General features: G+C 45.4%; 1 protein-coding gene across 1 annotated transcript in view; it reads left to right on the top strand.

Moving 5' to 3' along the window:
- Positions 1-27112, top strand: part of LOC137538126 (ninjurin-2-like) — a 107885-nt gene extending 80773 nt beyond the window's left edge. The window contains exon 5 of the mRNA XM_068260139.1: positions 26245-27112. Coding sequence (XP_068116240.1) covers positions 26245-26395 — 151 coding nt within the window. The 3' untranslated portion in view covers positions 26396-27112. The remainder of the gene's footprint in view (positions 1-26244) is intronic.
- The last annotated feature ends 264 nt before the right edge of the window (positions 27113-27376 follow it).

Genomic DNA, 27376 nt, shown 5'->3' with positions numbered 1-27376 from the left:
AGAGCTGATCTCTCTTGAACCTCTCCAGGGGACAGCTGAGTAACACGGCGGTCCCCAGGACAGCGCTGCCGTAGATCGCAGCGCTGTACAATGTAAATAGATGGCGGTTCCCCTGTACAGCGCTGCCGTAGATCGCAGCGCTGTACAATGTTAATAGATGGCGGTTCCCCTGTACAGCACTGCCGTAGATCGCAGCGCTGTACAATGTAAATAGATGGCGGTTCCCATTATGTAGTTAACAGGGCATTCTTCTGGAGGCATCTGATCGCTCCTGCAATCCTTTTTTTTTTTTTTTTTTTCAGGCTTTCTTTGCCTGATTTTCCTGAGTCACATTGTTCTGATGCTCCCCCACCCCCTTCCTCCTTCAATGTGCCCCTCCCCCTTCACTGCGCCCTGGGCAGGCACCCACCCAGCCTGCACCGAGAAACAGGGGGGGGGGAGGGCTTTCATATAATCATGAACAATAGAGTTGACCATTTTAGACTAATTATATGTGATATATGCTGTGATTGAGCAGCTTTCAGCCATTCTTGTGTTATTTACGGGACATTACGTTATCACGTTATCAATCATTTTAACATAAAAAAGTGGGTGTGGCAACACTGTTTTATATTTCACTTCCGCCAGACAGCGCTTACTGGATAATTCATGTCTATAAAAGTTATCATTATTACGTTTTTGTTAAAAATCAAATTCAAAAGAAACAGAAAAGTGTAAAACTGAAAAGAGTTAATGCAAGTTCTGACCGTCACAAGACAAAATATCTGGTTTTTGAGGCAGGATACAAAGTCGAAGCAGGTGGTTTCAGTGCATGGCGCCGAAACCAGGTGCCACATTTCCTCCATTTTCCCTGTCTGCGTCCTTCTTTTTAGCGAAACCCATCTGCTCACTCCACTTCTACTTCCTGTAAAATCCCCCCATCCCCGGCACACACACACACTACCTATTACTGTGCCTCTAAAGATTGCTCGCACATCTGCTCTCTGCTTGTCAGGTCTGATGACCTGGGCTGTGGGCACTGGTTGGACAGGAATGCATCAGAGACTACAGTGATCAAATTTTGCAGTTTTTCAGTACAGAGTTTAGCTTTTTTTTGTTTCTCAGTACAGCCTCATCTATAGAGTCACTCCAACTGGGGAATTGGGGGATTTACACTGAAAAATTCTGCAGCTTTTGCCAATTACTCCTCAGCTCTGCTGTGCAGGCATCGCTTAATTACACCTTTCCTGACCTGAAATTTCAATGAATCGTTAGCTTCCCCCCCTCCGGTCAACAGGATACGGCAATGCCACAATTACCTATTTATAGGAATTCTAATTAAAGCCTCTCACCAACTTCATTAACCAATTATCAGCCCTGGCAGCCAATTAAACCGTCCGTCAGAAAGTCACTGGTGACAAGTCTAACGAGCTGACAGATAACTATATATGTAATGTGGCAACAGGGATGAGTCACACAATCTCAACTTGCTAATGATCAGGAAATTTACTTGGGCCGTGAAATCAAAGACACCGAACACATAGGGGCAAATGTATCATTAGCTGGGAAAACGACTTATGATTTATCTGCTGCCATCCACTGCTCTTCTTTCGGCAATCTGCAGTCCATTCATCAAGGACCGAAGACTGGAATATGTGATGCGGTTGAAAGAGAAGGATGCTATTGAGTTATGCCCACATCCAGGATCGCTAACTGCATCATGTGATGCAGCGTGACCAATGGCATGGGAAGAAAGCTGAAGGAAGCCATTGTAGCATAGCAACCACTAAGATAGGCCCGGACCTCATCAGAATAAGGAAGAGCAGCCTGAAGGACTATGACCAACACCTGGACATAGCTTCTGATCTACCAAGAGAATCCCAGCCCACACCACAACAGGTGGACAGACTGCGAGATCAGCCGCTGAACATTGCTTCCAATCTTTTTAGTTTTCCACTTTTCTGTTTGTTTTGAATTTGTCTTTTAACAAAAACCTAATAATTATAACTTTTATAGACATGAATCATCCACTAAGCGCTCTCTGGCGGAAGTGAAATATAAAACAATGTTGCCACACCCACTTTTTTATGTTAAAATGATTGATAACATGATAACGTAATGTCACATAAACCTGCACTCGAGTCGGATATCCCTTTCTACTCGTGATCGTGATCACGAGTCAATTTCGTAAGTGGGCGGAGTTGAATTTGTGATCACTCGAATTCGTGATTTGGGGTATCCGAGCACCTCTGGCAGAAAGCTTTGTTGGTGGGCAGAAAGGGAGGTAAAATTAATTTGGCTGGGAAGTTGTATGGCCGAGTAATAAGCTGTTAAAGCTGCAGAGTGCAGAATTGTAAAAATGAATCGCCTGGTTACTAGGGAGGTGTAATCCTCTGATCCTCACGAGGTGACGATAGCATGAAAGGCAGAGGTAAAGAGGTAGAAGTAAGAGTTTAGGACTAGTTGTCCGTATTGGGTTAATGTTATGGAAAGGTTATAATTAGGCATCAGGAAGGGGGCTAAGTTCAGTGGCGTAGCTAAGGAGCTTTGGGCCCCAGCGCAAGTTTTACATGTAACTGTTGGGCATAAAATCAAACATCAATTCTTAATTTTTATATGGTAAAGAAGTAATAAGGATGCTAACGAGGCAATCCAAAAGGTAAAAATCACTCTTATATTTCTTCTCTATAAAACATCATTCCCCAGTTTCCCTGGCTCTTATTTGGTACATCTGCCTCACAAAGGAAGTTGCAGGGCATGCTGGGTTGTCTTTTTTTTCTTCTTTACTTTCCCCTCAGACTTATAGAGAAACTCCAACCCAAGAATTGAACTTTATCCTATTTAGTAGCTGATACCCCCTTTTACATGAGAAATCTATTCCTTTTCACAAACAGACCATCAGGGGGCGCTGTATGGCTGATATTGTGGTGAAACCCCTCCCACAAAGAAATTCTGAGTACGTACTCCTGGCAGTTTCCTGTCTGTGTACCTTGCTGCATTGTGGGAAATAGCTGTTTACAGCTGTTTCCAACTGCCAAAAAAGCATGCAGCAGCTACATCACCTGCCAACAGTAAACATGTCACCATGTAATAAATGTCAGAATGTAAATCAGGGATTTCAAAGATTTTACAATGAGCAAACACTGACTACATCATTTATACATAATTATTGTAAAAATGAAGCACTTTTTTATTACATTATTTTCACTGGAGTTCCTCTTTAACTAATGCAGCCTGATTGGCTGAAGCCTCTTTCCCTCTTGTTTTCCCTACCCACACCTCTGTTCCTCTCTGATTGGCCAATATTTCTCAATGCACTTTCTACTGCAGACCTGGGTGGGAGTGTCTGAAGACTGGGAGGTGGGCGGGCAGTGATACGCAAACATAGTAAGGGAGGAAATGATGTCAGGATTGGCTCTAAGATTGACACAAACAAAATGGAAAATCCTAAGGAGGATTTTCTCTTCTTTGTAATGTAGAAAAATCACTAAAATTAAAGTGTGGACAGTGCAATACATACGTTATGTAAGTAGAGCAAGTATCAACTTAACTGGGTTTTTTTTCTGAGATAGTATGGCTGACAGCTCCACTTTAGGCATTGTAAAGGAAATATTCATTTTGAGGGACAGATTAATATAAGCCATGTCTTTGCTGAACCCCAAATTACTGACGCTCATTTTCACTTGTACCTGTTTTAAGGGTGAACTCACGCTATGAAATCTCACACCAAAATGTGAGAAAAAAATGGAAAAAAGAAACAGAATATGCAGCACATGTGAAGCTGAGCCTCTGCGCCAGGCGTCGTGTCACACTAAATGTGATTATCGTTCCGCGATAACTCTCCCTTTAATTACGCGCCGCGGCTCTGCAGATCTAGGATGCCATCTGTCCAGGCGCTCGCTTTTTTCTGACGGCTGAAGCGGCCTCTCTATTCTGCCATGCATTTGCCAACACACCGCGGCATAAGTTAATGAATAAATAAACAATTACTAAGAAATTGTCAGGGCAGATCCGTCAGAGGCTGTTTAGCGGAAAAAGCGAATGCGCTCTAACTGATGCTTCGCGGGGCTGTCATGGCCGTCCAACAGCGGCTGTTCACTGCACTGCAGTTAAAGAGGCACTCTGGATAAACGATGCCGTGGAGAGCGACTCGATAATCAAACTATGAGATATACAGCGGAAATATCTACATAGGAATTGTTCTCAAATAACCTTCTGCAGACTCTCAGTGCCTCTGTGTACAAATAGGGATTCTCCCATAAACCACTGCTGTATAGACAAAACATGACACAGAACATTTATATCTCGCCGGCGGACTCAAAACGCTTGAGCTGAAGCCACTAGGACACGCAGGGCAATTTCTGGGTTAAATTGCACCCAGGCGAGGGTGTAAAAATTGTGCCTCCTCCCCCACCCTACCAGAGCAAGGAGGTATAGTTGCATTCTAGGCTAGCCAGGTAGGTGGCCCCAGTATAGGTAGCCAGTATAGTTGCCCCCAGTATAGGTTAGCCAGGTAGGTGCCTCCAGTATAGCTAGCCAATATAGTTGCCCCAGTATAGGATATCCAGGTAGGTGCCTCCAGTATAGGAAGCCGGTATAGTTGCCCCCAGTATAGGTTAGCCAGGTAGCTGCCTCAATATTGGTAGGCAGTATAGTTGCCCCAGTATAGGATAGCCAGATAGGTGCCTCCAGTATAGGTAGCCAGTATAGTTGCCCCCAATATTGGTTAACCAGGCAGGTGCCTCTGGTATAGGTAGCCAGGCACAGGCACAGCGCCGATGGAGGGAGGGCATAGCGCAGTAACAACTCACCTTCCTGGATCCCCGCAGTCTCTGTATACTTCCTGTCTTAGGAGTCCGTCACGTTGGTACCAGCGCCCTCTGTGATGACATATGGTTACTACTCAGCTCCTACACTGGCTTGCGGTGTAACCAATAGAAGTGTGACATCACAAAAATAAAACCAGCAGCTGGTGTGAAGTCTGCCTTTTAGGTTTGGACCAGATAACCGTTTAATTCAGTCTATAGAGAGACCATCCACTGGAATGGTGGGCTGCAGGAGAATAGGGGAGTCATCATGGCTGTCAAGCTATCTAATTATTTTAACTCCTTCAGTTATTAATAGATTTCTAGCAAATTCAGCATTTTTATTGAATGAAAGGACCACTATGGCAAAAAAAGTAATCTGACAGAACCCGACAGGTTTTTGACTGGCCCATGGGGAATTCTCCGGGTTTTCTTTGTCATAAGCATTTTCTAAATGGCAGTTGCTAATGAGTCTGGTTGATGACGAAACGCGTAGGGCGGAGCCAGTACGCCTGACGCAATCACGTCCTTGGTGAGTGGTGGAGCGCGGAAAGGGTGCCGATCAGCGCGGGGAACTCTGATAGCGGGACGCCGCCCGGGAACTGTTGCAGAGCTGGAAAGGGCCCTGGGAACACGGCTGTGATATGCTTTTATTCTCCTGGAGTCTGTAAGTGGCGAAATTGGCACAAGAAGCGCAGTTGTGAGCTTATGTGTTGGTACAGCTGCTTTGCGCAATGACGTTTTATTATGTTTTATTCAAGTTTGAAAAGGAGATTAAACGTTTTATACCGACCTGTCTGATATGCTTCACTGAAGTGCCCTGGTGAAACAGTTTGAGTGTGATATCCACCTGGAAACGAGGTGGTTACAATCCGTTGAGCCTCTCTGATTGTGGGTGACAATGGCACGAGTGATACCACTTGGTTCACACTACACAGAGGTTGTGTGCAGTGTATTCAAAACAGGATTACGCGATTTGTGCAGTTTGTTTATTTTATAGGTTGAGACAATAGTGACTGAAGAGTGAGAGCGCAGTGGACGTTTGCATTGATTGGTCACCTGAATGGGCTATACCATAGCGAACTCACGGAACACTGCAATATGAAGAGAAGCAACTTTGAGTGGCATTTCTATTGAGGACTGTATCTGTATATGAGGTGGCGCAGCATGTTGTGTTTGTCAGTTGCTAAGTATAACTGGCAAATTAGTGTGCAAGTAAGTAGGGAGGTTGGCTGGTATCTTCCTATTTTGGCAGTTAAACTGCCGTTAATGAAATGTTTTTCAAAACAAAGAAAACCCTGAGAATCCCCCATGAGGAGATGGACTAGTCCAAAACCTGTTGATTCTGCTTTAACTGCTTACTTTTTTTGCCATAGTGGTTCTTTAAAGAGGAACTCCAGTGAAAATAATGTAATAAAAAAAGTGCTTCATTTTTACAAAAATTATGTATAAATGATTTAGCCACTGTTTGCCCATTGTAAAATATTTTAAATCCCTGATTTACATTCTGACATTTATTACATGACGACATTTTTACTGTTGGCAGGTGATGTAGCTGCTGCATGCTTTTTTGGCAGTTGGAAACAGTTGTAAACAGCTATTTCCCACAATGCAACAAGGTTCACAGATTCACAGAAACTGCCAGGAGTACCACGGTCCTCAGAGTTTCTTGTGGGAGGGGTTTCACCACAATATCAGTCACACAGCGCCCCCTGATGGTCTGTTTGTGAAAAGGAATAGATTTTTCATGTAAAAGGGGGCATCAGCTACTGATTGGGATAAAGTTCAATTCTTGGTCAGAATTTCTCTTGAAGTCTTTAAGCCCGATCACACTGCATGGTTGCATTTACGGCTATGCATTAATCACATGATAGCAGACACAGGAAAGCTAGATGATACTGTGCTAAGCACTGTTTGAAACAGAATTTAATATATATAAACAGTGCATTATTGCAGCCTGAACACTAGAGGGTGCTCCAGAGCATTGCCTAGATTGCCTGTGTCCAGAAACAGTCCTGGTTATTAATGGTTGCATAACTGCAACCCTCTGTCGCCTGCATTTTTTTTCCTGTACGTAACCAAAGTGACTGTACATATCACAGTGTGGGGCATTAAGACGGACGCATAACAAGGTGTAAATTGCGCACGTTCTGCCGCTTCGAGGGAATAAGCAGCTGCCAGTCTTATCTGCCAATTTCCGCTGGGGACCCAACAGAATTGTGGCATTTTCTATTTAGGAGGAAAAAAATAAAATAAAAACAAGGCAAACAAGCTGACATCATGTTTGCAAATGAACAAAGCTGCAGAGCTGAAATGAAGGAAACTGAAGAAAAGTGGCGTTTGGAGATTCCCTCCCTTCTTTTGCTCCGGCTGTTGAAGGAAGACGAGTAGATCCAGGGGGTTTCAGCGCACGTTGGCTCGTTCCATCTTCAGAATTGGGCCCCGGAGTGCAGAGCAGCTCTCATTCTTTGCACGGAGCGGATAATACTAAAGCTGGTTACAGTCTATCTAGCAGGCTGATATACAACATCCCTAGGCAAAGCTTATTCACAGGTGTCTGTGCATTAGAGCCTCAGTGGGTGTTCTGTCTCGCTATGGGGAACCGCCGATGTAGGCGCTCGCTCATCCACCTCTGAAGGTCGTCCTCCTCACATCTCCACCGTGCTTTGTGAATGATGCCCAGCCCAGGAGCCATGTTTTTTTTTATCCAGATTTCTCCAAATATTTTTGTTTTCTGGGGAGGGCTTGGTTAGAAACATATATCTTTGTTTTAATTCTCCTGCCTGCTGCTTCTCAGTCAAGGAAGGGCTATGGGGGAAATTTGTAAAGGAAGACTAGTGAAGCATGGTCCGGTGGATCAGATATGGAGACATCAAGCCAACTGCGGGAAATATCAGATATATGAGATATATTGCAATTATCAAGATATAACCTACATCCTGAGCCTAAAAAGCCAGAAAACTGCTGCTGATGAAGTGAACAGCGCTCTCAGTGCTTCACCCCCACCCCAGAGCAGTAACGCATGGACCTTGTCTCCTAGCACTAGGATTGCCCCACCCCTCATGACACGGAGAACACAACCTGGACTCCGGAGCATGTGGAGTAGCCACCTGTCACCGGTGGTTGCGTTCTCCTTCCTCTGTCCTCCAGTCTCTGGCAGCCATGTCTCTCCTGATCGCCGACCAGTTATGAGACGCGGTGACCACGGTTTCACACTTTGAAGCTCGGATTACTTCTCTAAACTACCCCTCTCCATAACAATTAGAAGGAGGCACTCAAAAGGCGTATAAACAGTCGTTTATTCCACAGGTGACTAACACAGCATGTTTCGGGGTTACCCCCTTTCTCAAGAAACTTAAGAAAGGGGGAAACCCCGAAACATATTGTGTTAGTCACCTGTGGAATAAACGACTGTTTATACGCCTTTTGAGAGCCTCCTTCTAATCATGTTGGATTTACTTGGAAGTGGAGGTGGTGATCCACTGATGGACTGAGCACCGGCGGGCCAGGCTGTTAGTCCTGGATGAGTGACTGCTCTAGCACTCGCTTTGCTTTACCCCTCTCCAAAGGCTGAGAGCCTGTGACAGTGCCCCAGTGAGGGGAGGAGTAGGCAGTCTTGGAGTAAAGGGGTCCATATGTCAGCAGCAAAAAAATGGGGGGTGCTTGAGCACACAGAGCCAACCCCCAAGCCCCCCCCACCCCCCCCCCCCTCAGCCCCCTGTCGTCCCCTTATGTGCCTCTGTAAGCATGCCCTGTCATTGAAATGGTGCAAACTCTCAAACAATCCATTCTAACACCAGGTTGTGAAGCAACAAAGCGGGAAAATGCCAAGGTGGCAAAATACTTTTGCAAGGCACTGTACGTCATGATCCTTCCTGTATACTCCTGGAGAGTCGAGACCACCAGTGCCATGTATGGTCCCCCAGAACATATCCAACAAGAGCTGGTTGGATATGTTATCATGGTCACGCTCCCCGCGGCCTACGAGCGTGGCTGTACTGTGCCTGCATGAGAGTGGCCACACCTGAACATTAAGCCAGAGACGCTTGTCCACAAACAACCCTGCAGGAAATGGCTGGTAGAGCAACTCCTAACCAAAAGCGATTTATGTGGCTTCTGCTAATCCAGGAGCTTCATAAAGAGAGATAAAACCAATCTCTGGGCAGAACTAGCAAAACGTTCACACTCGAAGGCTTCAAGCAATACTCTCCTTCATGTGACGGCTATTGTCCTCGAGAGTGATGAGGGTGACGGTGGAGTGCGGGTCCAGGCCAGCCATCAGGATCTGATATTAACCTTCTGAGCAGCCTTCCTTAGGCAGAATGGTCATCACATTTGCATGTCATTAGTTCAGCTGAAAGCTTAATGATCCAGATTTGCATAAGTAAATACAAGCCCAACGCCTTAGTGTGTGCGCGGCCCTTTAGGAGCAGACCTGTCCTGATTAGTTTCATGAATCCTGAAATTAAATCTTCCAAGGAGGGATGATGGGTCAATAAGACATGTGTCATAGAGTGCCGAGTCTTCTACCTCCATCTTCTGCTCATCACCAGATGCCTATCAAATCAACCAACATGCTGAACTGTGAAGGGAACAGCTCTTAAAGGATACCTGAACTGAGGGGGCTTTCATATTTATTTCCTTTTAATCAATCCCAGTTGCCTGGCGTGATGTCCCACTGATCCTTCATGCATCTGTGGTGTCTGAATCACAAACTTGGAACAAGCATGTGGCAAATCCATGCAGACTTCGGTCAAACATTTGAGGATGTACAGCAATGTCAATGCCCAAAGCAGTAAAACAGGGCACATGTGACAAGTGGACTATTTACGCGTCGGCAAAAGTGCCAAAAGAATAGCAGTATTAGGGGGCCGGAGTAGACATTTGGGTGCCTGGTAAATAGCAGGCGCATATCGGGCAACATGGGCGCCCAAAAGCCGATATCCTGCTGCGCCCGAGATGCTTCGCTTTCTTTTTGCCATGGTGGTAATGTGATCATCGCATCGCACCGTGGCTAGTGGGGAGGGATAGAGAGTTAGTGTGTGTGTGTGTGTGTGGGGGGGTTAGGTTTAGGCAATAAGGAGGTAGTGTGTGCGGTATGGTGTTTAGGTCTAGGCATTAGGGAGGTAGTGTGTGCGGGGGGAGGGGGGGGAGTTTAGGTTTAGGCATTAGGTGATAGTGTGTGTGGGGGAGAGGACGGCAGGTGTAGGAATTAGGGGGGTAGTTTGTGCAGGGGAGGGTGTGGGATGGGAGGGTTCTGTGTGCGAGTAGGGTTAGGTATGGCCATAGTAAAATATTGGTATTTAATATTGGTATTTTACACTTTTATAGTAAAATATTAGTATTTAAAAAGAGTCTGAAGCCAATTTAAATACTTGTTTTACCTATTATTTATTTTAAGGAATATGAGCAGTGCTAAAATGCTGCATTCCCGTGCCAGAATGAGGGCTTTATACCCCCCAAATCCCCGGGGCAAAAATCAGGGAGCGCTTCCCGGTAGAGGCAGAGATTTGTGCTGTAGGTCTGCTTCTACTGGAGTCAATCTCCATGTGGATCTCCGCCTCTCCCCGCTCCCCTCAGTGACAGAAGACTGAGAGGGGCGGGGAGAGGCACCAATCGGAAGAGATTGACTCCAGTAGTGGCAGAGCTACAGCGCAAAGCTCTGCCTCTACCAGGAAGCGCTCCCTGATTTTTGCCCCGGGATTTGGGGGTTATAAAGCCCTCGTTCTGCCGTGGGAATGCAGCGTTTTAGCACTGGCCATATTTTTTAACATAAATAACAGGTAAAAACAAGTATTTAAATTGGCTTCAGATTCTCTTTAATACCGATATTTTACTATCTCCATTACATCAATGTCAGCGCAAAAAATTACTGTTGTGGTCAGAATGAGTCTTCAAACAGACTATTGGGGGGTCCCTAGCTGGTGAACTACAAGAAGCAGAGGACCTAGCAAACAGCTACACAGTACAATATCACAAATGCAGCCTATGTCGTCAGGAAGAGTCCTCAGAAGGACTATTGGGGGGCCCCTAGCTGGTGAACTACAAGAAGCAGAGGATCTAGGAAACAGCTACACAGCACAATATCACAAATGCAGTCTATGTCGTCTGTGCTGAGGGGTGGATCGGGACTCCCTTTGACGTCACGACGCCATGGCGACGAGGGAAGCCCTCCAGGAAATCCCGTTCTTTGAACGGGATTTCCTGATCAAAGATCGGCGGAGGGGATCGAAGTGGGTGGGGGGATGCCGCTGCACAGCGGCTATCATGTAGCGAGCCCTAGGCTCGCTACATGATTTACCAAAAAAAAAACATTTAAAAAACACTGCTGCGCTGCCCCCTGGCGGTTTCTAATAGACCGCCAGGAGGGTTAAAGGGCAGTTCCAGTTTTTCTATCCAGATAACGTAATCCGGCCAGATATCCCGGATACTAGGGTCGGATATCCGATTCGGATTGGAAAATTTTGAAATCGGATATCCGACCCGGATCGGATATCTGGGTATCCGGATCAAGGTCAATCCGGATTTTGAAAAGGGGTATCCGAGCAGCACTGAGTTACACCACCTCATATGTCTGACACTATGGACGTTACATGTGAGGAGGAGGAGGATGAAGTACCTGCTGTTGGTGCAGTTTATGAGGTGTCTGAGGCAAGAGAAGCTGGGGAGGATGATTATGATGATACGGATGCCACGTGAGTTCCCAATAGAGGAGATGAACAGGGGGACAGTTCAGAGGGGGAGTCAGAGAGGAGTAGGAGGTAAGAGAAGCAGGGCGAGCTGTCGTCAGAAACAGCTGGTGGCAGACTGGCAGTGTCCGGCGCCATGTATCGCCACCTATGGACAGCCAGCCAACATGCCCTTCAAAGTCAGCTGCTGAGGCCACCATAGTGCCCACACCCCCGAGGGGGCTCAGCGGTTTCAAAATTTTTAAGTTTGTCTGCCGTAGATCAGAGCAATGCCATCTGTTCTCTCTGCCTCCAAAAATTGAGCCATGGAAAGGCCAACACCCACGTAGGGACAACTGCCTTACGAAGGCACATGCTGAAAAGGCACATACTGCAATGGGAAGACTACCTGAGGAAAAGCAGCACACAAAAGAAAAGCCACCCTCCTTCTCCTCTTCCTCCTTCAGGTGCATCATCTTCAGACGCTTTCTCCCTTGCACCTTCACAATCACAGCCACCTTCCTCCACTCCGCCTCTCACCTTGAGCGGGTCCTGCTCCTCCACTCCGCCTCTCTCTCTTTGAGCGGAAGAAGCCAATGTCTGCCAGTCACCCCCGTGCCCGGCATTTGACAGCTGGCTTGGCAGAATTGTTAGCTTGCCAGCTGTTACCATACCAGCTGGTGGACTCTGAGGCCTTCCGAAAATTTGTGGCCATTGGGACACTGCAGTGGAAGATAGATACCAGGCTGCAATTATTTCTCAAAAAAGGTGATACCCAAACTGTACCATGAAGTTGAGGCACACAGCGTTGGGTCAAGGGTCCACCTGACCACGGATGCCTGATCTGCCAAGCACGGTCAGGGCAGGTACATTACTTACACAGCCCATTGGGTCAACCTGGTGACTGATGGCAAGCAGGGAGTACGTGGCTGTGCAGCGGAACTTGTGACACCTCCACGGCTTGCAGGCAGGCCTGCTGCCACCTCCTCTCCTCCTGCTACATCCTCTTCGCTGTCGTCATCCTCCTCCTCCTTTGGCTGAGTGGCAGTTCAACTCTACTGGTGCTGCGATCTCCTCTCCAGCTACACAGCCCCAACTCCCCAGGGCCTATGCTGCATGTCAGGTACGACGGTGTCACGCAGTGTTAGACATGTCTTGCCTCAAAGCGGAGAGACACACTGGAGCAGCTCTCCTGGCTGCTCTTAACAAACAGGTGGATCAGTGGCTCACCATGCACCAACTGGACATCGGCAATGTGGTGTGTGACAACGGCAGCAATCTAATTTCAGCTTTGAATTTGGGAAAGTTGACACATTCCCTGCATGGCACATGTGCTGAATCTTATCATTCAGAGATTTGTGTCTAAGTACCCAGGCTTACAGGACGTCCTGAAGCAGACAAGGAAGTTGTGTGGGCATTTCAGGCGGTCTTACACGGCCATGGCACGATTTGCGGACATTCAGCGGAGAAACAACTTGCCAGTGAGATGCTTGATTTAATATAGCCCGACTCGCTGGAATTCGACCCTGGTCATGTTTGATTGCCTGCTACAACAGGAGAAAGCCGTCACCCAGTATCTCTACAACTACAGTAGAATGACTCAGTCTGGGGAGATGTTCTGGCCCAAGAACTGGACACTCATGCGAAATGCCTGCAGGGTCATGCGGCCATTTGAGGAGGTGACAAACATGGTGAGTCGCAGTGAAGGCGCCATCAGCGACTTGATCTCCTATGCTTTTTTCCTGGAGCATGCCATGCGTAGAGTGGTGGATCAAGCTGTGAAGGAGCGTGAAGAGGAACAGGAACAGGAGGAAGAGTTGTGGGATCAATTCTTATCAGAACCAGATGTTTCCTCGACACTTGCAGCAGCCCAGAGGGGGGAGGAGGAGGAGGAGGAAGAGTCATGTGGGAAAGAGGAGTCAGACTCAGATGATGAGGAAGGTGTTTTTTTTGGAGGAGGAGGCGGCAGAAGAACCACCGCAGCAGGCGTCGCAGGGGGCTTGTGCTGCTCAACGTTCCCGTGGTATTGTTTGTGGCTGGGGGGAGGAGGAGAACTTACCTGACGTCACTGAGGAAGAGCAAGAGGAGATGTATAGTACGTCTGGATCCAAATTTGTACAGATGGCGTCTATCATGCTGTCTAGCCTGTTGAGGGACCCCCATATAAAAAAATGCAGGGGAATGAGCTTTACTGGGTGGCCATGCTACTAGACCCTCGGTATAGGCACAAAGTGGCGAAGATGTTACCAACTCACCTGAAGGCAGAAAGGATGCAGCACATGCAGAACAAGCTGTCAACTATGCTTTACAATGCGTATAACGGTGATGTCACAGCACAACGCAATAAAGGTACCACTGCCAGTAATCCTTCTCCCATGTCCACGCAGGCAAGGACAGGGCGCTTCAGCGATCTCATGGTGATGTCGGACATGCAGACATTCTTTAGTCCAAAGCCTCGCCTTAGCCCTTCCGGATCCACCTTCCACCAACGCCTTCCCCTTCGTGATCGTTACCTTGCCGCGGTGAAGGGGCTTGCGTATCACAATGAAGCAATGACCGACGGCTATATGAGTGTCTGGGGGGCACACCAAAGATAATAAGATTGTTGCTTCATTGTGAACAGACCAAATTCGATCAGCTGGACACTCAGTCACTGTTGTTCTGTGATTCAGCTACCTCAGCCCGACCATATGGGCTTGAAAACCGCCATCGCCATGGTGCACACCAGTCCAGCACGGCCGTCACTACACAAACAGCTGTTTGCGGTATGTTACACAGTGAGTTTGGTGTGTCAGTGTGAAGCAGTACTCTAATTACACTCCCTGATTGATGTATACACATGCAAGATGTTTTAAAGCACTTTGGGCCTCCAATTTAGCAATAAAATGTGATTTCTGCCCTTAAAACGCTGCTGTGCGTCAAATCCAGATTTTTCCCTGGGACTTTTGGCGTCTATCCCACTCCGCCATGCCCCCTCCAGGTGTTAGACCCCTTGAAACATCTTTTCCATCACTTTTGTGGCCAGAATTAATGTTTGTAGTTTTCAAAGTTCGCCTCCCCACTGAAGTCGCGTTTTGCGGTTCGTGAACCGAAAATCAGAGGTTCAATCGATCTCTGTTCACAGTGGGACGTTATGGTAGCGCATTATAAAGTCTTATAACGCAGCTTACCGCACTGCAATGCTAATGCTATGAGCCGTTCACAGTGCAACGTTAAAGTCGCGTTAAAAATGTTGCGTTGTGGTAACTCACTGCTTGCAGTGCCTTACTTCTTTATACAGACACGTTGCGACCTTAATGTCGCATTAAAACGCAACGTCCCACTGTGAATACAGCCTAAGGGCCCGTTCAGATCACAAATGCGGATGGCCATGCGTGCGGAACGCGTGCGGACCGCAATGCGTACGAACGCACGCCATCCGCGTTTGTGTGTGTTGCGTGGCTGATCCCATCACTGAAAAGTGAATGGGACAGCCACGCGTTTTGACAAAATCTGCGTGCAGCATGCGTTCCCGGACCGCACAGGTCCGGAACGCATGCAGTGTGAACATCAGACAGTGCACTCTATGCACTGTCTGATGTCGTGCGTGTCTGCCTCCTGCACGCGTTTCCAAAACGCGGCTGGAAACGCGTGCAGTCTGAACGGGGCCTTAACCTAAGGATTGTAAACATTTACTTCCTGCTTTGTGTTACAAATTACTCAAACAGGAACATTAGAATCTGTGGATGTTCTATGCCAGTGTTTCTCAACATTTTATTGGTATGTACCCCTTTTAAAACCCTGTACTAGCCGAGATCTCCCTAGCATAGTAAACATAATCACAAGTACCCCTTATAAAAAAATATACTTAATCGTAGTACATGATAATTGGTTCTAAACAATTTCCAAACATTTACTATTGATTTTAATTAGCTCAAATACTAATTTGGTGTTGTTTAAATATGATTTATCATTTCCTAAAACTCTACATTAGTTATTCTTGATTAAAGGGGCCCTATGGCGAAAAATTATAAAATGTAAAATATGTGCAAACATACAGTAGACAAATAAGAAGTATGTTTTTTCCTGAGCAAAATGAGCCATAAATTACTTTTCTCCTAAGTTGCTGTCACTTACAGTAGGTAGTAGAAATCTGACAGAATGACAGGTTTTGGACTAGTCCATCTCTTCATAGGGGATTCTCAGCAAAGCTTTTATTCTTTATAAAGATATTCCCTAAAACGGATTTAAACAGTGATGCTGGCCAGCTTTTTTTGACAGTTTTTTGACAGTTGGACAGAGCAACTGCCATTCAAGTGCTTTTGAAAATAAATAAATCCCTGAGAATTCCCCATGAAGAGATGGACTAGTCCAAAACTTGTCACTTCTGTCAGATTTCTACTACCTACTGTAAGTGACCGCAAAATAGGAGACAAGTAATTTACGGCTCATTTTACTCTGGAAAAAACGTACTTCATATTTGTTAATGTTTTTAATTTTACAATTTTTCGCCATAGTGCCCCCTTAAGTAAATCAAGCCCGAGTACCCCCTGGAACCATCAGGAGTACCCCTTGGGGTGCACGTACCACACATTGAGAACCTAGGTTCTATACACCTATGGAGGCGAACTACATTCCAAACAAATTACTGTTGCCATAGTTGCAAAGAAGTGATATCTGATCATTTAAAGGAACCCAATGAAAGAAAGATATGGAGGCTGCCACATTTATTTCCTTTTAAACAATGCAAGTTGCCTGGCTGTCCTGCTGATCCTCTACCTCCAACACTTTTAGCCATGGAACCTGAATAAGCATGCAGATCAATTGCTCTGACTCCAGTCTGATTGAATTAGCCACATGCTTGTTTCGGGGTTGTGACTCAGACACTGCTGATACCACAGCATTGCTTAAAGCAAACTTGAAGCAAAAAAAAACATATGCGATAATGAATTGTATGTGTAGTGCAGCTAAGAAATAGAACATTAGTAGCAAAGAAACAAGTCTCATATTTTTTTTCCAGTACAGGAAGAGTTAAAAAAAAAAAGTTCAGTTGTTATCTCTGCTAAAGAGCTTCTCTGAGCTATTGGGCCCACTCAGTCAAATACAGTCCTATTAACTAAAGCACTTAAAGAGGAACTGTTACGAAAATCTTAAAATTTAGAACACATACAAATAAGAAGTACGTTTCTTCCAGAGTAAAATTAGCCATAAATTACTTTTCTCCTATGTTCCTGTCACTTACAGTAAGTAGTAGAAATCTGACATTACCGAAAGATTTTGAACTAGCCCATCTTCTCATAGGGGGGTTCTCAGGGTTTTCTTTATTTTTAAAAGCACTTAGTGAATGGCAGTTGCTCTGTCCAACTGCCAAAATAGTGTGCAGCGGGCAGGGAGGCTGGACAGCATCGTTGTATAAATCATTTTCAGGGAGTGTCTTTAAAAAGAATAAAAGCCTTGCTGAGAATCCCCTATGGAGAGATGGACAAGCCCAAAGCCTGTCGGTAATGTCAGATTTCTACTGCGTACTGTAAGTGACAGCAACATAGGAGAAAAGTAATGTACGGCTCATTTTACTCTGGGAGAAATGTACTTCTTATTTGTATGTGTTTTAAATTTTAAGATTTTTGCGACAGTTCCTCTTTGAAGAGGAACTGCAGTGAAAATAACATAATGAAAAAAGTGTTCAGTTTTTGCAACAATTATGTATAAATGATTTAGTCAGTGTTTGCTCACTGTAAAATCGTTCCTCTTCCTGATTTACCTTCTGACATTTATCACATGGTGACATCTTTACTGCTGGCAGGTGATGTCAGTGGAAGGAGATGCTGCTTGCTTTTTTGGCAGTTGGAAACAGCTGTTATTTTACACAGTGCAACAAGGCTCCCACAGTGTGATGTCAGTACCTAAGTGCTGCCTTCCCACTGTGGGAGGGGTTTCACCACAATATCAGCCATACAGAGCCCCCCTGTTGATCCATTTGAGATAAGGTAAAGATTTCTCATGGGAAAGGGGGTATCAGCTACTGATTGGGATGGAGTTCAATCCTTGGTTACAGTTCCTCTGTAGACAGCCAATAAAGACAAAGACAGCTTGTGATAAGGTTTTACTGCAGGAAGGTTCAAAGGGTCATTATTTCTGCTTTGTTTAATAACTTAACAACAGTATGGTTTTAAAACTGCAACTGTGAAGTCTGAGGCAATATTATTTAAAAAAAAAAGCTATTCAACTAAAAATAAAAAATGAGACTCTTTTCTGTGCTACCTATGTTCTATTCATTATCCGTACTACACATACAATTCATTATATCATACATTTTGTTTTTTTTTTTTTCGCTTTAGGTTTGCTTTAAAAGTAAATAAATATGCCAGCCTCCACATCATTCTCACCTCAAGTCTACTGTAAGGCACATTTGAGAAAAATCTGGTTGCAAATTGAAACAGTGTTTAGATTTTTCAATGAGTGAAGTACTAAGAAACATGACAACTTTTTTTTTTCTTTTTATTTTGTTAATGAAAGAAGAGCCTTTCTTTAAATCATGGTCTGAACTCCCAAATGCCAACCCGATAAGGCGTCTCCAGTCCTCGTCATTTAAAAGGATTTCTTTCAAGCGAGTGTATATACGGTCACTTTGTGAACAGAGAATTAAGCCGGAGTCTCAAAGCAAATTGCCTTCAGTGCGCTCCCAGCGGGGAGCCGAAATCAGCCCGGCATAAAGAAGCCACCAGATTTACCGATACTTGGAAATATTTAGTACATGACTCAAACGCTAAACGCAAAGCTTGCCAAAGAAAAGATTACATCCTCAGAAGATTTGTTGCGAGAGAAAGACGAGTTTTTTTTTTTTGTTTTTTTTTCTCCCAACCCTTTATTATTTGTTGGCGAGGTATAATGCGGCGTTATAAAATATTTGTATAGGAAAGGTCTTATCGCATCGCCAGGGACAATTATATCTTAAATAAAAGATCAGCAGAAGAGTAATTGCCAACATTTCGGATGGTATATGGCGCCCAATAACGCAGGAAAAGTAATTATCAGATCCGATCGTCATTCCTCCCAGAAGACAATCCATTTTTCCCTTCTTTTTTTTAGCATTTTTGACCAATGGGGCGTCTTACGCCTCTCCTTCCCGTATATCAGGGTAATGAGTCGTATTCATTGACCGGTAGCGGGCTTAACTCCGCTTGTAAGTTGAATGAGAACAGCTGGTGTCCGAGCATTAGTAAGCACAGAAGTCAGTAGGATAGATGGAGATTACGGAAGATAAACCATCGGGACTTTGGAGTAAATCTTGCGGGTGGAGGAGCGGGGCGGGTTTAATATTCGAGGCTTTGTTCTGTTTCCGCCGATGGTGCGATCACAGCGCTGCCGGGGGTTATGGGGGACATTTAAAGGCTACGGGAGGGTTATATGTGGATGTGCCGTGACTCCCAAGCAGTGTGAATGAGATGTGATCAATAAGAAGCTCAAGCTTCCTCCTCGCCTCTATTCTCTTTGCCAGGGGTCATGGACTCTTCTCCACAGCTTGCTTGTTAGTCATTTTTTATGTGCCTGCTTCCCCACTCTATACACAACCTATAGAAGTTTATGTTGTCTTCAGGTCAAGTGAAGTTATTTTTCTTCTTTTTCTCTCCTTTTTTCATGGCTGTGTCTTGTGCTGTCAGGTCAACCAGACTTTATTCCTCTAACACAGTCAATAAAATAAGTTAGTAATAGAACTGTACAGGATAGGAGGCACCCGAATGATTAAATATTTAGGGGAAAAAACATGTAAATGGATAAATTGGACTTAAAGGATACCACAACCGATACCACAAGTGAAAAAGGCTAGGGAGGGGAAATTACTTACTTACTTATCGTCTCTCTTGTTCCCCGCCGTCAGCCACTGGTCTTCTCCAATAGATGCCGGTGTCCGGGTGATTCTCCTGACCTCCAACTCGGTCATACTGCGCCGCGCATGCGCAGTATGTCCGGTCTTCACCGCTGCTGCCGTCGCATAATTTCGGCAGAAGTTCACTCCCCTGGCTCCTCCTTCCGTGGAGGGCAAGACATAGCGAAGGAGGAGCCATGGGAGTGAACTTGCTTCTGCCAAAATTATGCGCCGGCAGAAGCGGTGAAGAAAGGATATACTGCGCATGCGTGACGCAGTATGTCCGGGTTAGAGGTCAGGAGAGGTCACCCGGACACCGGCATCTATTGGAGAAGACCGTCGGCTGACGGCGGGAAACGAGAGGCGGTAAGTATCTAATTTTCCCTCCCTAGCCACCGCACCTTTCATTTTACCACAACCGTTCGGTTGTGGTATGCTTTAAGGTGGGCCGGAACTCTTGCACTGGACAGAAGGTAAACATAGAGAAATGCACCCTGTATGTATTTAGAGAGTTTAGCCTGTCTAATTCCCCCTCATCTGTGACTAATCACCAGTGTAATTTGATCTCTCAGCTGTGACAACTGACTGCCCCGGCAGAGCAGCTAATTTGTAAACACGAGATGTTAAGCCTATGTCTACTTCCCTGAAAGCAGGAAGTAGTAGTAGGGTTAATCGCAGGATTTGTATCAGCTGTAGCAAAGAAATGTTTTCCTTTAAAGGTTATTATGCTGTTGCGTACTGTATCTTTTAGAGCAGAGAGTAAGTTCTGATTTCAGGCAGCCGTGGAGGCAGCCGCGCTGATAGATGAATTGGCCTGCGGTCTATGGGCAGCCGACAGATCTCTCTCTAATCAGATTTGATCAGAGAAAGATCTGTCTCTAGGTTGATCTGCCAATACATTCCTAGATGTACAGATACCTTTAGTTTCCAATAGAAGATCATACAATGTTGGGGTTTATAGATAACCAGCTTCATTGCTGATTACTACAGTAAAAGAAAAACTGGCAAAATACATTGCCAAAAGTATCAAATAAAGTTGGTTATTATCCTTAAAGTGAACCTTTAAAAGCCTGAAAAGGCTTGGTGTTTCTTTAACAGTTTCACAGCATCAGAACTTTGTTTTTCTTACCAAAGCATAATTTTTAGCTGCATTTTTAGCTAAGCTCCGCCCCATCAAAGAAATCTGCCCAGGCGGTTTTTCCCTGATGCTACGCAAAGCATGATGGGATTTCCTATGTTGTTATTCACGTTGCCTAGCAACTGGGAGATGTGATCAGCACACAGGACAGTTGGAACTGTGTCTCATGCTTCCTGTGACCTCCTTTCAACCAAAAAGATGGCTGCCCTCATGAAATCAAACATGTGCCTGTTCTTTTAAAACAGGGTGGGTAAGAGATTATATTACCCATCTATTTTAATTAACATAACTAATGTAACCTAATGACAGTATGTTTGTTTAGGCTGGAGTTCCTCTATTCCTGTATATTAACCTAGTCTGATTATCCCTGTAAGTGTCATGTACAGATAGCCAATGAGATGCCAACAATTACAACTTACATTTACATACCTCCCAACATTTTGAGGTGAGAAAGAGGGACACTTTAGCCACGCCCCTGCCACACCCCCCAATCAAGCCCCCTAAGTACACCCCTAGTCACGAGTACTAAAAAGATTTCATAAGAAAAATTATATTGTTTTATAATTCAAACCACACTGGTCCTTTCCAGCCTGGTTAATTTTCCTTCATAGTAACATTTTAAAATAAGAAATATATCAATTTAAACGATGGGAATAAAGTTTAGAGTCAATCAAACACATTTTTCAGTAGATAAAATGCATATATTTACATAGATCTGTACATGAGTCCTGAAAGAGGGACAAACGAGGAGGAAATAGGGACAGAGGGATTTGGTTCCCAAAGAGGGACTGTCCCTCCAAAAGAGGGACAGTTGTGAGCTACGCATTTAATGTGACTGATTTGCACCTTGGAATTGGGCCAATTAAAAAGTGCATTTGATTGGCTGAATTCTAAGCTGAATAGAATTTGCATGCAAAGCAGAGTTATTTACGTCTCATTAGCCATTCTTTCTGGGGGACAAACAGTGAGTGAATATAGGGACATTATTACCACATGCCTGCACAGTTTTTGCAACAACCAGAGTTTGGGACTTGGAGCCAGTGCTGGGCGTAATGGAAAAAGCTACGCTTACGGATCATTACGCGTAATTTTACGCTATTGCGCATTACGGAATTACGCTTACGGCGTAGACATTCAATTACGGTACATGTCTGTAATTACGCATAGACCTTACGCAATTACGCGTAAGAATACCGTAATTCAGGTTGTTACGTTATAGGCTTACGCGTAAAATCCTACTAGCAATTAATGCGTAAGGTCATGCTGCCAAGCGGAAAAGTTGACGCATGGATCAATGTTAGGTAGCCGCCGACTTTAAGTGTTAATAGCAAAGCCCCCTTAATTGCTAAGAGCCTCAAATTTGGAGAATATATTAAGGAGATCAGAAGGAATAAGAGGAAAAAAATTTTTTCAAAAAGACCTTATAGTTTTTGAGAAAATCGATGTTAAAGTTTCAAAGGAAAAATATATACATTTAAAAACCCGCCGACTTTAACGGTTAAAGGGACTCCGAGCAGTGCAGAAAGTATGGGAAGATGCATATCATTTTAAAGCCCTCTTTCTCCTCTTTCAAATGATATATAAACCGCCGCCCTACGCCTTTTAGTTTTCGCTATTTTCGCAATTGAAATTGCCGCGGCCGCGATTTCAATCGTGAAAATAGAGAAAACTAAAAGGCGTAGGGTGACGATTTAGGTGTCGCCAGAAAGAGGAGAAAGAGAGCTTTAAAATGATATCCATCTTTCCATAGTTAGATTGTATTACACAGGGCGACTTTTTCTGCTGAATGGAGCTGCTGACACTGGGGAAAGTGTCGTCCTGTGTAATACAAGTAACTATGGAAAGATGGATATCATTTTAAAGCTCTCTTTCTCCTCTTTCTGGCGACACCTAAATCGTCGCCCTACGCCTTTTAGTTTTCTCTATTTTCGCGATCTAAATCGCGGCCGCGGCAATTTCAATCGCGAAAATAGCAAAAACTAAAAGGAGTAGGGTGGCGGTTTATATATCATTGGAAAGAGGAGAAAGAGGGCTTTAAAATGATATGCATCTTTCCATAGTTTCTGCACTGCTCGGAGTCCCTTTGATAGCAAAGCCTGCTTAAAATTTAGGAACACCAAATTCACAGGATATATTAAGGGGATCAGTGGGAATAAGAGGAAAATTTTTTTTTTCAAAAAGACCTTATAGTTTTTGAGAAAATCGATTTTTAAGTTTCAAGAGCAAAAATGTCTTTTAAATGCGGAAAATGTCCGTTTTTTTTGCACAGGTAACAATAGTGTTTTATTTTCATAGATTCCCCCAAGTGGGAAGAGTTTTACTTACTTCGTTCTGAGTGTGGGAAATATTAAAAAAAAAACGACGTGGGGTCCCCCCTCCCAGACCTCTTTAACCCCTTGTCCCCCATGCAGACTGGGATAGCCAGAATGCGGAGCACCGGCCGCGTGGGGTTCCGCACCCTGACTATACCAGCCCGCATGGTCCATGGATTGGGGGGTCTCGGAAGGGGAGGGGCAGCCAAGCTTTCCCCTCCCCCTCCGAGCCCTTGTCCAATCCAAGGACAAGGGGCTCTTCTCCACCTCCGATGGGCGGTGGAGGTGGAGGCCGCGATTTCCTGGGGGGGGGGGGGGGTTCATGGTGGCATCTGGGAGTCCCCTTTAAAAAGGGGTCCCCCAGATGCCCACCCCCCCTCCCAGGAGAAATGAGTATAGAGGTACTTGTATCCCTTACCCATTTCCTTTAAGAGTTAAAAGTAAATAAACACACAAACACATAGAAAAAGTATTTTAATTGAACAAAAAACATAACCACGAAAAAACTCCTTTAATATTCTTAATTAACCATTAATACTTACCTGTCCCTTTAAAAGCCAGTTCCCACGCAATATCCTCGGAAATATACTAATCAGTTACAATGTAACAAAGTTGTTACAATGTAACAACTTTGTTACTTTGTAACACCACCGCACCCGACGTCACTCGCCGCTCACCCGCCGACCGCCGCATACACTCTAAGTCCCCGCCGGCTCCCGCCGTCCACTCCGCCCACACCTGTCACCCATATACATGCTGGCACCCATGGGTGCCAGCATGTATATAGGTGACATGTGGGAGAGGCGGGGAGGGCAGCGGAGCCGGCGAGGACTTAGCGTCCTAAACCCGACAGAGCTCTGAACTATATTGCTCAGAGCTCTCGAAAGCATCTTTGTATTTGGGCTCCAAGGAGCCCCATTGGTCCTTAGCAGACCAATGGGGTTCCTTCTGATTTGAAGGAACCCCATTGGTCTGCTAAGGACCAATAGGGCTCCTTGGAGCCCAAATTCAAAGATGCTTAGAGAGCTCTGAGCTATATAGCTCAGAGCTTTGTCGGGTCTGTGCAGCGCAGACGCATATGCGGCGGCTGAGCGGCGAGTGACGTCGGGTGCGGCGTAGTTACAATGTAACAAAGTTGTTACATTGTAATAACTTTGTTACATTGTAACTGATAGAACATTTCTGAGGCTATTTCGAGGGATCATTCATTTAAAGGGACAGGTAAGTATTAATGGTTAATTAAGAATATTAAAGGACTTTTTTCGTGGTTATGTTTTTTGTTCAATTAAAATACTTTTTCTAAGTGTTTGTGTGCTTATTTACTTTTAACTCTTAAAGGAAATGGGTAAGGGGTACAAGTACCTCTATACTCATTTCTCCTGGGAGGGGGGGTGGGCATCTGGGGGACCCCTTTTTAAAGGGGACTCCCAGATTCCACCATGAACCCCCCCCCCCCCCCAGGAAATCGCAGCCTCCACCTCCACCGCCCATCGGAGGTGGAGAAGAGCCCCTTGTCCTTGGATTGGACAAGGGCTCGGAGGGGGAGGGGAAAGCTTGGCTGCCCCTCCCCTTCCGAGACCCCCCAATCCATGGACCATGCAGGCTGGTATAGTCAGGGTGCGGAGCCCCACGCGGCCGGTGCTCCGCATTCTGGCTATCCCAGTCTGCATGGGGAACAAGGGGTTAAAGAGGTCTGGGAGGGGGGACCCCACGTCGTTTTTTTTTAAATATTTCCCACACTCAGAATGAAGTAAGTAAAACTCTTCCCACTTGGGGGAATCTATGAAAATAAAACACCATTGTTACCTGTGCAAAAAAACCTGACATTTTCCGCATTTAAAAGACATTTTTGCCCTTGAAACTTAAAAATCGATTTTCTCAAAAACTATAAGGTCTTTTTGAAAAAAAAAATTTCCTCTTATTCCCACCGATCCCCTTAATATATCCTGTGAATTTGGTGTTCCTAAATTTTAAGCAGGCTTTGCTATTAACCGTTAAAGTCGGCGGGTTTTTAAATGTATATATTTACTTTGAAACTTTAACATCGATTTTCTCAAAAACTATAAGGTCTTTTTGAAAAAAAAAAAAATTCCTCTTATTCCTTCTGATCTCCTTAATATATTCTCCAAATTTGAGGCTCTTAGCACTTAATGGGGCTTTGCTATTAACCCTTAAAGTCGGCAGCTTTTTTATATTATACGGGAGCGTAATATTACGCGATTACGGCAGACTGTGTAATTTCAATGGGAGTTTACTGTCTTACGCGTAATTTGTTACGCGTAATAACGTAACCTACGGTCTACGCGTAATTAATTACGCGTAATACCGTAACCTTACACGTAACGCTTACGGTGCATTTGTAGTGAATTACGATGCGTAATTACGCTAATGCGTAATTTCGGCCCAGCACTGCTTGGAGCACCCTAATACATGTTGTTATTGTATTTGGTACCTAGATGTACACTATTACACAGGCCCAGGGCCTGGTGAGAGTCTAGGGGCCTGCTGGACGATAGCCCCCACCAAACCTTACTTAAAAATCCAGGTGGCCATCAGTGGTGAGCAAAAACTGCTGTCTTGCTTACTGCCCCATTTCATCTTTTCTGGCAGTTACGCTCACAGGGCGCTTTTGATGGCCTATTCTGTCAGCAGAATTGTCTGCCTCTCTAATTATCCTCTGTGTCCCACGCTTCCAAGCTGGGCCGGATTTTTACTTTTTACTGCCCAAGGCCCACTATCACCAGCTGCCCCCGGAGTGACAGCATCCTAACCCCTCCCCCTCAACACGGCAGGGATTAGATTGTAGGCTCCTCAGAGGATGTACTGCACATTTGGTGAGTGATAGGCAGCGGCACATTTGGTGAGTGATAGGCAGCGGCACATTTGGTGAGTGATAGGCAGCGGCACATTTGGTGAGTGGTAGGCAGCGGCACATTTGGTGAGTGATAGGCAGCGGCACATTTGGTGAGTGACAGGCAGCTCAGAGATCACTGTAAGTGCCCGTTCGCTGCCCCTTCATCCCCCGAGTGTTGGTAGCCGCCCACCGCTATGTGCAAACTCTGCGTAGCAGGACGAATGTTCGTCAGGCTAACTGCTACTGCTACTCTGCTGCCCACAGCCCACCCCTTGCTTTCCTAGTGCCCTAGGCCATGGCCATTGTGGCCTTGCCTGAAATCCGGCCATGCTTCCAGGAATAATAAGTCAATCCAGAGCTGAGTTATGATATATTCTGTTGATTTTTTCCCACTGAATTCCCCTCTTCCATGCCATGAACTTTTGTTGTAATGTAATGCCTCTACAGCCACGTCAGATTGAGTCTATTTATTTCCTGACTGTTAAACTGTCAACTTAGACACAATTAGGCTTCCTGGTTTTTAAAGTGTGAGAAGTGGCGCGTCTCTGGGGCTCGTGTTACCATTACAATTAGAGAACAGAGCGCGTTTTCTGTCTTCCGCCTGCCTTTGATCATTGATCTTGCCTTCCTTTCCTCTTGTAGAGTGCACCTTCTGAATAACATTGTGACGGGGCTAATCCTCATTATCACAGCTGTCAATGTGTTCATCACCGCTTTCTGGTTCTCTCCTCTACACTCGACCCCCGAGGACCACAACTTCTTCAGCGGGGAAACAGCCACCGATGAGTGTTAACGGGATCCGTGCTGCGCCGAGGCCTTCTGTGAAGACTGAATTGTTGCCGGGACGGTGGAGCGCCGTGGTGGGGTTGGCCAGAGTTCAAGTCATTGGTGAAAAAAATCAACAAGAGGATATCGGTTTTTAAAGTGACCACAGACTAAACATGCACAGCAGGGGCGTAACTAGAGGGGATCAGTTTCTGCAAAAACAAGAGGGCCTAGGGGAGCGGCCCCTGCAAACACAGAGGGGTCCTGAGCTGTAAGGGGGTCCCAACTATCACTTCACTCCTTCTGATAAAGGAGTTCATGCTCCAGGTCCAGGGTGGGTTCTCTCATGAAGCAAGGTGAAACACTTGCATCAGGTGCAGAAATTACAGGAGCAGCATGTTTGTACTTTGTTTACACTAACAGCACGCAGTCAGAGTAGGAGGAGAGGAGAGCAAGTGAGGTGAAGAGGTCATCATTGGGGAAAAGCAGCTTGTTGTGCTGTGTGAGGAGTCTGATAGTGAGTGAGGAGGGTAGAGGCAAGAGAGCAGCAGTGTTTCATTTGATTTGCACAGCAGAAGGGAGGAGGCGGCACTGCTGTCCTGACTTAGAAGGAATCGGGGACAGCCAACTGGCTGAGGGTGAGCAGTTTGTTTGTCACAGACTCACAGCTGGCCAGTGTGCTATTGTGTTGAGCTGCAGCATGTCATGTGAGAACATTAAATGAAGCATAATAAAGTGTCTGGTGCTGTGTGATCATTTCAAAATGGGGGGGGGGGGGGGGGGAAATCATCCTCACAAGTTTGCCTCAGGCAGCAAAAAGTCTAGAACTGGCCCTGTGCAGATCAGGTGGTTCTGTGGCTACACTTGTTATGGGTGTGAAGATGATGATGTCCTCACTTGTTTTTTGACCCTTGTATGATGGGCCCCGGGCTGTGAGAGTCTCCATGGGTAGGCAAGGGAGAGGGAGTGAACATTGCTGGGCCCTCTGAAAGTTTTGCTGGGAAGCCCC

The sequence above is a fragment of the Hyperolius riggenbachi genome, chromosome 11 (assembly GCF_040937935.1).
Source record: "Hyperolius riggenbachi isolate aHypRig1 chromosome 11, aHypRig1.pri, whole genome shotgun sequence".
NCBI lineage: Eukaryota > Metazoa > Chordata > Amphibia > Anura > Hyperoliidae > Hyperolius > Hyperolius riggenbachi.
This window is presented reverse-complemented; position numbering and strand designations above follow the sequence as displayed.